Genomic DNA, 13,044 nt, shown 5'->3' with positions numbered 1-13,044 from the left:
ATAAATGAAAGACCTTATTTAAGAAACCAGCAGTAATATAATTTTTCATGTTTAATTTCGAACGGTGTTTTAATAGTGTTATTTTACACCGAATTTACACTTTAAATTGGCCTCTAAAAACTCAAGGTAATAAAACACTCTTTTGGGTGTTTTTACGGTGTTTACACCGTTTTAACACCTTTTTAACACTTCCATTTCTTAGAGTGAATGGCGTCGTTTGTCATTATACTAAACCTGCAGATTGTGCTTTGTGGATCGAAGTACTCGTAAGCGTTCGTGGGCTAGAATTTCAAACATAAACACACATAGTAGCAAGTCATATTTGGATTCTGTTTTTTTTTTTATTTTTTATTTTTTATCTCACTGGTAATTCCAAGTTGCAAAAAAATATGGTCTCAGAAAAGAAATATTGAAAATTTAGATGTATCCGTTTAATGGTCATGTTTAAAACATCGCTTAAGCTATCAACAACCAAATATTCTTTAAGAGTGAAATTAGTTTTCAAGTATCCTGACATTTCGAAGGTCACAAGAAGAGCTCCGATTAGCCAAGAACCGCACAAGAATTTCCATATGTAGTTTTTAGATACTGTACTGAAAGCTGAAATGACATTTTCTGATGTCAAACAATGTTATATCAAGAAGACAATTACATTATTTTTGAAATGCAATTCATTACATTTTAAGAAAAAAATCGAAATCACTTCCATAAGCAAGAGAATTACATCCGAAATATGAAATTTTCTATCCTTTTTTAACACAATCTTGTCCTTCGTCTTCCACAACAACAGACAGAAAAGTAAAATTGCAGAGAGAAGAATAATACCTGCCTATTTTAATTAAGTTTCATTAAAAATAAATCATGTGCATAGAATAGTGACATGACAAGGAAAAAAAAATAGGGAAACCAACAAGTTGCCCCGGCAAAAAGGATACTCGTGCGGGATATATAAGATAGTAAAAAAGTGAAACAATAGGGGCTAAAAAAGCGAGCATGAGGTAAAACTTTCTTTACTAGACGCCATACCTCCAGTTCTGAGCGAGACTGATAAATATTAACCTAACAGTAGAACTCGCAACAGACAGCTTAAGCCTTTAGAAGGAAAGTTATCAGACTTAGAAATAAGGATAATTTTTAAACTAGTCCTTGGGACCAGTGAACCCCTAGTGTCCTAAATAATAAACTGGTCTCCGGAGTGGTCCCAGCCTTTGTTCTCCTATAGATTTGCAATTAATAAACTGGTCCCGAGGACCAGTAACCCCCACTTTTTGAATTAAAAAACTAGTCCAAGCAATTAATAAACTGGTTTTGGACCAGTGGACGTGTGCTATTTCTAAGTCTGAAAGTTATTCCCTAGCACCATCCCCAAACCACCGCCACTCAGAGTCAAGTCGGCCCTAGCACCATCGCGCCTCGGCGGAGGCGGAGTCGGAGTCTATTTACCCTTATTTGTGGTTTCAACTAGAGTTCGTTCTGGTGGAGTCACAAAATAAGGGTTTACTTTAAAAAATCGAAATCGGAATGATGGGGATGATAAGTCCCGAACACACGGTATTCCTGTCCGCATACATTGCGGGGTATGAGAGACTATGAGATACCTTGGAAAGCCGGCGCAATACACGTGCGAGGGGGATTAAGAATGGTCTTAAGGTGGTGTTTATTATTAGAAGTTACGTTTATATATCCACAAATCGAGAATAATTTTAAAAGAAAGTACTAGCTTGTTGCAATTATAACGTAAGTAAATTTATTGATGTAAGGATTAAGGGTTATAATTTTTTGTTTGGGCATCGGGGGCTATCCACTCGAATTTCCTGCACTTCTTTCAATGGGTATTTACGGGAATTTCATTTTACCACTATTAAAGCATGCACATCGTGGGGGTACTCACTCACGTTTTCCGTTCGTGTCACACTATTATAATTATAGCGGAAGTAGAAAAATTGAATTTATCATTTTAAAACAGTTAAAAGTAGCGCGTCGAGGGACTATTCACTCAAATCTTCTGTACGCCAGTTAGGTACGGTACAATGTGGCTACTATTACGAGCCCAGCCCTTAGGTTGTCTTGTTTAGCTATATTTGTAGTTTTTCTTCTTAATTGTTAAGCAACTACAGAAGCTAGAATTATTGAACTATTCGAGCATTATACAAAGCTATATTCACAACTAAAGAGGCGTGTAAACACTTTCCTCTCGTTATGTCTCAAGGATATTCTTAATTTGAAAGCGTGGGTGTTAAAGGTAGTGTCGGCAACGATTATTACCGCTCGCGTTGGGGGCGGTAGCATAAAAGTTGAAAAAGGACCATACCCTACCCCTCAACCTGGACTCAACGTATCAATGTAAATGAAGCTCTCCTAGAGCGCAAAACCTTGCAGTCCATTTTTGCACCCCTTTTCCTCATTCTTTCGTGACTACGAGGAGCAGTTTTTCCCAACTGCGAACTTCTTTTATTATTTGAATATTTTTTGCACTATACTGTTAGTAATAGGAGAGGGTTAAGGGGCTTATGCGGAAATTTGGGGAATTGAGAAATCATTCGACTTGGTTGGGCACGTTTTGCTCGGTTAGGTACCTTTCTTCGGAATTTCAGAAAGACTGTTTTAGTAACAAACAAATTGAGCTTTCTTTATATCATATGAAGTTAACAGTGTTGGAAACTGTTTTATAAGAAGATGAACTTAACTATTAATTAAAGCATCAAAAAAATCTTTGCCTGGTTCTAATTCATGCCTTGTTTCATCAAGAAAATAATTTTAGTGGCGTTTTGCGGTGTTTGGTATTAAACAACAAAAATACAATGAGGTAAAAATCGAATGTTTAGTTTGAACATTCTAAAAGATTAGTGACTTAACATTTTGATACTTTTATAAAGTACGTATACACTAGGACGTTACAGGATGTGTGAATAATGTTTGAAATGATTGGGGTGGGAAAAGTTACTTCCTTCTCTCAGCTTTAACTTCAGTGCCATGTTGTGATAATAAAGGCCTTCTACTTCAGACAAGATGGTACTAATTAATACTGAACTGCTAGCCTTTCTCCGTCCAGCCTCTTGGCTTACCAGTAGCCTGGAAATGCTGAACTGGACGCTTTACAAAATTTAAATGGACAATGGTGATATTTTAAATGAACAATCACGATATTTTAAGTGGAAACTCGCGATATTTTAAGTGGACACTCGCGATATTTTAAATGGACACCCGTGATATTTGAAGTGGACACTCAAACTTTGTATTTTTAAAAACATTGTGAGGATTGAGTGTATATCGGTCCTGACTTTCACTAGTCTTACAACATCAGAACCAGATTGTATACCTATACATGTAAATAGACAAGACTTTTGCAACCAGGGTTTCCTATACTATGTTGCGATTCTTTCTCGTATAGCCGAGGCCAATTATATAGCTTTAAAACTGCCTACTTCAAGAGAGAAAGTGTGTAGCGCTTCAAACTATTGAAGCTCTCAATCGCAACAAGTTTGAGAAACAATAGGTAGGCTAAAGACATATTTTCTACAATTTAGGAATGGAGAAAAAATGTATGCCAAACTAGAAATAGCACCTTGAAGTGCCATGGTCACTGTATCCCGCAAGTATTGAATGAGGCAGACATTTCTCAAATTTATGTGGCACTCTTTGTAACTTTATAGTGTATGCGACACACTGCATAACCTTAGATCATTGTTGGGCATTGTACAACCTTAGCACATTGGAAACCACACGGAATATCGCAAAATAATTTTGGTCTATGTTAGCAATATCGAATGATAATACCAGGTGGGAATTAGCAAGGGCGATGTATGTATTAATAAAAAACTCTCTTTGTGGACAAAGATAAAAAAGTAAACGATAAGAGAAAAAAATGGAATGACCGAAGTCCCAGATATTAAATTAACCAAAATTCCATTTGCCCAAAATATTTTATTATGAAATTTTGCAATATTTTGGGAAGGGTTCGTGTGAAGGAATATGTATATAACAAACACATGCAACATCGTTTACACGGACCCCAAGCGGTCATCGCAGTCCTTGGATAATACTTTAGGGTTATTTAAAGGGATATGAGGGTTATTTCAAATAATATATTTGTTTTAAATACGTCTTGAGATAGTGGAAAGCAAGTGAGAAGCAAGTCCAGTAATGAAAAACATAGACAGCTCGCCATTAGTCTGTGTTCACTTACGTTTTTCGTGAGCAACGTTTGCCATACACTGTCTACAGTGTGTTCCTCGTAAAACAGCTAGTGGTCGTCATACCAAAATTAATTTAACAGCAACTTTTAAAACTGATAGTTCTCAAAATACACGATATTATATCAAAGGGTTTTCAATGTATTTTATTCAAATTTTAATGACCGATTTATTAATCATTTTGGGTCGTCGATAGAAAAAGTTGGAAAAATTGCAACGATGGTCGCATAGTAAGTGCAGACGCAGAACCGAAAATCATGATGAAAGATTAAATTTTATCCTTCGTTTTCAAAATCAGAAAGTGGCATAAAATTAATGCCATAATTACCCCTTTATGGTACTTTTGTTAATACTAAGTCCTCGCACGTGCTCTCTCGACAATATTGCAAAATTTCTCGATAAAATATTTTGGGCAAACGGAATTTTGGTGAAAGAAAACGAAGATAAGTATTTTTTTAAATAATTGATGTTTATAATCATGTCATTATACTTAAAAAATTTAATATCTGGGACTTCGGTCATTCCATTTTTTTCTCTTATCGTTCACTTTTTCTAGTCTTTGTCTACTGAGACAGTTTTTTTTATTAATATCTGTTGCTTCAGTCTTTCATTTTAATTAAGTTTGTTGAGAAGGTGTTAAGTTTTGACCTGATTTGCAATACAAACCCCTACAGACAAGGCATAAAGTTAAATTCCTCTTCTTGATATAATTGTCATTAGAAGTAAACATTTTGAACGAACTCCCCTGACCTCAATCTTCTATACGTGGTTATTAAAATTACTTCGTTACAAAACCGCATATTTTATGATTATTCATTGCAACATCAATGATATTTGTTGGAGATGGGCCAATACCGATATCGGTTTAAAGTGGTATCGGTATCGGTACCGATATTTGGCTAAACGGATATATGGGTATCGGTACCGATATTTGGCTAATCCGATATATCGGTATCGGTTTAAACTGGTATCGGCCCATCTCTAATATTTGCTCCGAAAGTTAAGGTTTAATTAGGTTTATAACCTGCGGGTTATCTCTAAAACTTACGATTGTTTTTAATTTTCTGTATTTCAGATTGAAAATTCGGTAAAACTATTATAAGAAAAAATATCCTACCTAGAATGGACGGATCAAACCAAATACACAGCAACGCTAAAATTTTCTTACTTTCCAGTCGATCATTAGGAACTGTAAACTTGTAGTTTCTTTTATGATTGGATTAGAAATAGTGATAGCTTCCTCATAATCAAAGAAAATTGGCGCGTGATTTGTTCGACGTTTCATAAAAACGCTTTCCAAAATTTTACCAACAGGTAAAGCTCGTTTATCGATATGCAGAATCTAAGATAAAATTTAGAAAATCCCGTCAGTGATTTTCTATTTATACTTAATCCGAACTCCTAATATTAATCTCTATGGAGCTTAACATTGTGAGGTCAAAGAATTTTTGTGAGTTAGACCCAAGATTTCGTGACCAAGGGGGTACACTTTTTTCACAACCAAACTTTACAGCAGTGGTAAAGGCTGAATTGGTATAGTATTTCACTTCTCGTAGTGAAAAGTTAAGTTGGCCTTTTTATGTAGGTTTCAAAATAAATTATTTTTAAACCACGCGTCATCACGCGCTGCAATTTTCAAATCTCGCGCTCAATTTCTCCATTTTGGTTCTCAAATTGAGGTCACGAAATTTTTTAATACATTTTAGTCCTACTTTTTGTCTTGCTAAGTCTATGGTTAAATGATGACAATGAAATAGCTAGGAAATATTTATAATTATCTTGAATTTATCGGCTACTTTCACGCGGTTTCAACGAAAATATCTTGCATAGTGTGCTTTTATACAGGGTAATGTATTTTCCGACCATTCCCTAACAGAAAGTTAAGATTTAGGTAAAATTCATTCCATTATATTTAGAAATTGGACGATTAGTTCGACAATTTCCTAAGTAACGTTTCCCCCCAAAATGCGACAGATATTATACAAAAACGAGTTTTGCTTCACAGTCCTTAAAAACTGCATTTATACACAATCCTTGGCGAAAAATGATATAGTTTGAAACTAATAAAGGGCCAGAAATTTGAAAATATTATATGTTTTGCAATTCGAAAATAACTTTAATCGAAATGACAAATTTAGTTTTAATTACATAGTTCAAATATTTGTTATGATTCGAAATTTTACAACGAAAACGGGTATAAATGCGACGTTTCGAGGTAAAGGGAGCTGAGATATTCATGCATGAAATTGTATAGAATCTGTTCTCGTAAAAACTTATCCATGTCAAATAGTTAAGGCGAACTCATACAATATGAGCTTGCAGAATTTTAATTATTCAGGGTGGAACAGATGAGAACGCTAATTTCGAGTAAAATGTCGCTTTACTAAAATGAGATCCCTCATTCTGTTTCGTGGCTTTAAAAGCAGTGTCGTATTTCTGACACTTTGCATACATTCGGAATAGGCAGGGGGGGATCCCTTGGGGGGGTATGGGGGGAGGCTCCCCCTTTAAAAAAGTGTTAGAGTTGGCAAATTGACGCTCAGTTGGCAAAACGAAAATTTTATGTTCTTGTCTGTTGAGCTCTTGTAGTTTTAATTTGTAGGGAAACTGTTTTAATAAGATTTCTGAATTTATCCCAAACCGAATTTTTGTTGCTCTAAATTCTCTCTGGCTTTTCTACTTTATGATCATGCGAGTGTAGGCGCGTTTCGACGGTTTCGGGCTTTCGGCCCTTTTTCCCGGGGAAAGAATACTGAGCTCAAGGAATATGGAATAAGGAATATTCCTTGCTGAGCTGAGATACACTGCGGGGGAAAGCGGAGGCATAGGTTTTTTTTCCATATTTCTGAGTGAGAAGCACCGTCGCTTTCGTGAATCTCTTAACTCATATCGGCATTGTATTTTGTTATTGCTTTAGCTCTTTATTTCTTGTTTGTTTCAGTAATGTTACAGTTTCTTTACTTAATACTTATCTCAAAGTTACCCGCGACATACTAAATTATAATGAGTTCGAGGAGTAGTTATCGTTTTAAAGTAGAATGTTTGAGTTGCAAAGCAGTTTTTAACAATGACTATAGGAAACCTCTCGATGCAGCTTCTCATATTGGTAAGATCGTTACAGTTAAAACGGTTGGAGCACCTTCAAATCTATTTGACGCTGCAAAACGACGTAAAAAAATGAAGCTACTGATATTGATATACCTCAGAGTCACGAACATTCATGAGAACCAAGGGCTTCAAGGGTTTAGGGTTAGAAAAGACAGAGCCATCTTCAAGTATGTCATCTATATGTCAGTCTGAAATTGGAAACAAAGCACAAGTACCAGTCCTTTACCAGATATTAGACTTAGTGCCGATTTGGAAATTCTTAGAACCGTTTACAAAGAACTAGAATTATCAACTGAGTCTGAATCCACTATTTTAAAGAAAGATTTAGGTGAAGGTACATCTTCAAAACCCTGTGCAATTGCAGCTATTCCAATTAGTGACTTGGAAACTGAAGAAATTGAAAGTAAAAACACGGAAGATTCACTAAATATTTCATTAAAATGGACTGTCTGTGTTGGTAATTTTTCTCATCTCATTGAAAAAGTGTCCCATGGTAAAACAATATTGCGTTATCTAACAGAGACCACTTGTGTCAACGAGAAATTGTCTGTTATACAGATAATAGACTTTATCCATTCAATTAAAGATGACTTAGGATCACTTAATCATAGATGCGAAAGTTTGTTAGTGAGTTTCGAGTCGAAGAACGTTAGCCATTTTAAAGACACTTCAGAATCAAAATCAGAGTTAGATATACTAGTACATCATGACCCAGGAAAATGGGACAACAGAACTTCATTGACGGATAATCAAAGGAGATACCTATCTAATTTCTTTAGGCCCACACCAGCCTAAGTTAGCTACATTTCTAAGCGATGGAAAAAATAGATTTAATGCCCAGTGGTATAAAAAAATTTGAGTTTTTACAGTGCAGTACAGTTAAAAATGCAGTATTTTGTTTTGTGTGCTATCTATTTCCATCTGTTTGCGGAAGTGGTAAAGAAAAATCCGAAATGGCCTGGGTTCAAGAAGGTGTTAAAAATTGTGGAAAAATGAAAAGCAGCGGCAAGGAAAAATTTGGAAAACTTCAACTGCATTTTTCTTCATCTTCTCACAAAAAAGCTGTGTCCGATTACTGCCACTACAATTTGAAAGAAGGTCACGTAGATGTACTATTGGACAAAAGTAAACGTGTTGCTCTAATTGAAGAACAGAGGGTTTTAGCTCACAACACAGAAATAGTCAAAATATTGGCTGATGTCGCAAGAACTTTAGGAAGGCAGGGGCTGGCATTTAGAGGATCTGATTTAGATGAAAATAGCAACTACAATCAGTTTGTTCAGTTAATATCGAGACACAAACCTATATTGAAGCGATGGTTATCCGATACAACTATGCGGTCTTATCATGTGACCTACCTAAGCCCAAAATCGCAGAACGAGTTTATACAGTTGGTTGGAGCAGCAATACAGATTAAAATAGTACAAGAAATAAAAGATTGCCCATTTTTTTACCGTTATGGCCGATTCCACGCCTGATAAGTCTCATAAAGATGTTCTGTCTGTCGTCGTTAGGAGTACAAATCACCTCGGAATTCCTAGAGAGCGACTGTTAGAAGTTTTTGAAACTAAGGACAAAACAGGACTGGGAACAGCAAAAGACATTATAAAAAGTCTTCAGAGTAACGAAATTGACACATCAAATTTGGCTTTTCAATCATACGACTTTGCCAGTTACATGTCAGGGTTGTTTAACGGAGCATAATAAAATGTTTCAAAATTAGATGGCCATGCTGTTCCTTATATTCCTTGCCTTGGTTACTAGTTGGCAAATTTAAGTGGGCTCTCCCCAAAAACCTAGTCCCTTCGGACATCCCTGAGAAAAAGTGTCCTTATCTCTCTGTTTTTACACACTGTATGAATTTAAAACTTCAATTCGAGTCATAACCTTTCTTGATTTTAGCTGTTTGTTCCGAAATGCCGCAGTCATACCCGTTTTTTGTAAACTTTCGAACCATAACAAATGTTTGAACTAAGCAATTAACACTAAATTTCTCTTATCGATTAATTTTAATTTCAAATTACATTACATAATAATTTCTTATTTCTGGCCCTTTGTGGGTTTGAAAAAGTGTCAACAAAGATTACATATTAATGCAGTTTTTAAGGACTGCGAATCAAAAGTCGTTATTGTACTGTATAACTTATGCTCTTGTTAATAAAGCATTTGGTAAAAAGTGGAACTATTACTTTGTTACTTTTTACCTCTCCGAGTGACGTATGTCACGGAGAGGTATTACACCGGCCGTGTCTGTCTGTCTGTCTGTGTGTCTGTCTGTCAGACCCCACGTGACCGCGTTCGCAGTTTACAAATCGGAGCAAACAAATACCCGATTTCCGGAACGCGTTCACGGTTCACGGAAATTTGGCCATTCATCTACCAACACCAGTCTTTACTAACTGGCTTCTAAGGACCACAATCTGCTAGTCTTTGTCCATCCCACATGGACACTAGTCTGTACTTGCTAGCTTCCAAGCACAACCATCTTCTGTTCTTCGTCAATTTCACCTTGACACCAGCTTCTATGCACCACCATCTTCTGTTCTTCGTCAATTCCACATTGACACCAGCTTCTATGCACCACCATCTTCTGTTCTTCGTCAATTCCACATTGACACCAGCTTCTATGCACTACCATCTTCTGTTCTTCGTCAATTCCACATTGACACCAGCTTCTATGCACCACCATCTTCAGGTCTTTGTCCATTCCACATGGACGCCAGTCAGTCCATTCTGGCTTCTTTGCCTTCGTCATCGTTTGGTTTCAAGATATACGCGGCGATCGGCTAGGGTTACGAGAAACGTCTAGCCTCCCAATGGCAGGGCTTCCACCATCGGTTCACGCGAATGCGATTTTATCTATTATTGGTTTCAAGATATACGCGGCGATCGGCTAGGGTTACGAGAAACGTCTAGCCTCCCAATGGCAGGGCTTCCACCATCAGTTCACGCGAATGCGTTTTTATCTATTATTATAATGGAAACGAATCGTATATATACCCCAAAATTTGAAGAAAGCGGGCAAGAGGGGTACCCTTCACTTTAAACGTCAATATTAGCAAAGTTTCGAAAGATAATAGGAACAACTTTATTTAAAACGATTTAACTATTTTTAAAGTTATTTACTGGCGATTAAAATAATTAATATCATTAATATTTAATTAATTATTTAAGATAAACTTATTTCTATGTAATGACACAAGTGAGAGTTTATATAGAACGAGTAATGAAGATTGCATCCGAATCGAAACACTACACGCACATCAAAGTTAATATAAAGCGAGTAGGATGATAAGATCTCTTACAAAACGATAACATTTCCTTTTTGCAGAATATTAAATGGAAATATTTTAAATATTTTTCGGCATTACGATTCTTTAAGTAGTTGTGTAGCTATAAAGCTCTGTTTCATCTTTATATTCCAAGAACATCTTTTGATATTAACATTTCAAATTTGGTGTTTTCTTTTTAATTCAGCTTTACTACATTTATATATAGTGTAAACGCATTTTTTATATTCAATAGATAATATGGATGTTAATTCTTCATCTATCCACAAGTCTTGAAACGATGGGGTCTGTGAAATAATTACCCTAGATTTATACTAGAAATGACCTTGTTTCACCTCATCTTATAGGAGGTCTTAACGGTTCAGAGTGAGCCGAAAGTTAAATACACCCTTCACTGATACATTTTAGGTCCTCATTAGAATTATTGAGGATACAAAGGAAATTGTTAAACGCGTAAGCCTTTGCTAAACACCTTGGCAATATTTCGCCAATTTGAACTAGGTACTTCCGGTTTATCTCATTGGCTGGTGGACCTGTGTTTAGAAAGTAAATTCGTCTCGGCTCGGAGAGGTTCATTTTGGTTTCCCAACTTGTTATTACTTGCTTTGCACTTACGTTATCCGAGAGATTGGAGTACTCCTTCAGTTCTAAATTTCTGCATTCCTCAGTTTTATTAGGGATTAAAGTATTTGCCAATTCAGACTTTTCCTAAAAAAATATTCTTAAACTTAGTGTACACTAAGGGTTATATGATCAAGGCTGGTGTTATAGCAGAAGCCGATTAGGCTTTACACATGAAGTGCGTAACATGTGCCTGAACGGGGTCATCTTTTTAAGCTGAATTTTGGGGGAAACGAATCCTCTAGTTGAAAAACCCATATTATTTAAAGTACTTACAACGAATTTATAGACATTGGAAGAAAACTCGCATCCGCATATACAACTTATGTTCCTATTTGAAAATATTAGATTTTGTTTTTAGAGATCAATTTGTAAATAGTTTTGAAACTTTACACCAGGTTTTCAATGGACGAATTTGCAGCGATTTTCGCATATTTTTCGGAAAAGGATAAAACTGTATCCTTTACTTTGGCGGATCCTATTTCTATTGTTGCGGATTTGTCTGTAGGCGCGCTTTTTTTCCACTGTAGGCAGAAACCAATAATAGGCGGTATACGAGTGACGAGGTTTTGTGGGTCCGCGTGGTCTGCTTTGTTAAATCGAGTTGCCATTTTGAACTTATTATTATCGTTCATCAAATTCCTTCGTGGCTTTTAATCAGTTCATCTTTTTGACATAATTTCAAAATGACTAAACTCGATTCTGATGTTTTAATAGAAGAAATTAGAAAATACCCATATCTTTGGGAAAAGCAGCACTTTAGCTTTAAAGATGATGTAATGAAAGATAATAGGATGAGTTCCATCGCAACTATGCTACAATGGACATGTAAGTTTCGTATTACGTTTTGTGTATAACATTATTAATATTCATATCATTAGAAACCAACTGACTTCGAAATGGAAAGGGCTTAGAGACCGATATCTCAAGTTGTGGAGGGAATTTAGTTATAAAGCGAGCGATAAATTATAGACCAATTTAAGAATTTGATAATTTATCACTCGCGTGAAAATTAAAAACGGTAAAATTTCAATTTCCCCACCTTGTTTTTTATTAGCACGAGGGGAATTCGCGAGACATCCGCCACTTTTCGTTCAAGGTTTGATGTCACCTAAGACTAATCACCTAGTTAGACATAGCACTCTCATAGAAGACACGAGGTTGACATCAACCCTTTAGACGATAGTTATTACTTGCTATAACTCGTTTAAAAGTTAGAGAAATGCCCCCAATAACAGCTTACTGCTAAAACAAGCCCGAACTGTCAAAACTTGAAGTTGGTCTGTCTGCGCTGCTGGCCTACTACTCCTTTCGTTTATTTTCTACGGCAAAAACACTAACTTCGGGCCATCGAGGCTAAGCAAAAAAAATCAAAAAAAAAACAAGCAGTTGCTAGCTCATTTTATAAATATTATTACCTAGGGCGTGATTAATGCAGTTAGGGAGTGATTGGGATATTGGGGAATTTTGCGTTTTAAGACTTATTATGAAATAAAGAAAATATGCCTGTTTAATGAATTTTTTGAAAATTTTTAATATCTTTATTGATAATTAGTTAAATATGTCCAAGTCTTAATAAAATTTGGACGAACATTTTCGAAATAACAGGACTTCCTTCGAGTTTGAAATCGAAGAAAGTTCGTTTTCTTTATTGAACTATTTCTTACAAACAAGACTGTCGCTTTCAGTTTCAATTGTTGCTTAATATTTTATTGGACCTCCCCTAGACCTTAAACACATTCTTAATCTTCGCCTAAAAGACAGACATAAACTCTAATGAAACTAGGAGGTAAAGCATTGTAATATTCAATAGATCCGCCCTGTTCGCAGTT

The 13,044-nt window shown here is 35.8% G+C and overlaps 1 protein-coding gene and 1 long non-coding RNA gene across 2 annotated transcripts; one reads left to right on the top strand and one right to left on the bottom strand.

Annotated features, from left to right (window-relative positions):
- Positions 1-215: 215 nt before the first annotated feature.
- LOC149713633 (uncharacterized) lies at positions 216-872 on the bottom strand. Its single transcript, XR_016371459.1, has 3 exons — positions 679-872; positions 365-600; positions 216-281 (listed from the first exon to the last, which is right to left on the bottom strand). It is a non-coding gene; the product is annotated as an uncharacterized LOC149713633 (long non-coding RNA).
- A 7,244-nt stretch (positions 873-8,116) lies between these two features.
- On the top strand, positions 8,117-8,779 carry LOC149713632 (uncharacterized). The gene has a single exon (XM_089844091.1). It carries the CDS (start codon positions 8,117-8,119, stop codon positions 8,777-8,779), a length of 663 nt encoding a protein of 220 aa, XP_089700217.1.
- The last annotated feature ends 4,265 nt before the right edge of the window (positions 8,780-13,044 follow it).

This window comes from Phalangium opilio, unplaced genomic scaffold (genome assembly GCF_054372755.1).
Source record: "Phalangium opilio isolate 3A_F unplaced genomic scaffold, DU_Popi_V2 ptg000009l_1, whole genome shotgun sequence".
Lineage (NCBI taxonomy): Eukaryota > Metazoa > Arthropoda > Arachnida > Opiliones > Phalangiidae > Phalangium > Phalangium opilio.
This window is presented reverse-complemented; position numbering and strand designations above follow the sequence as displayed.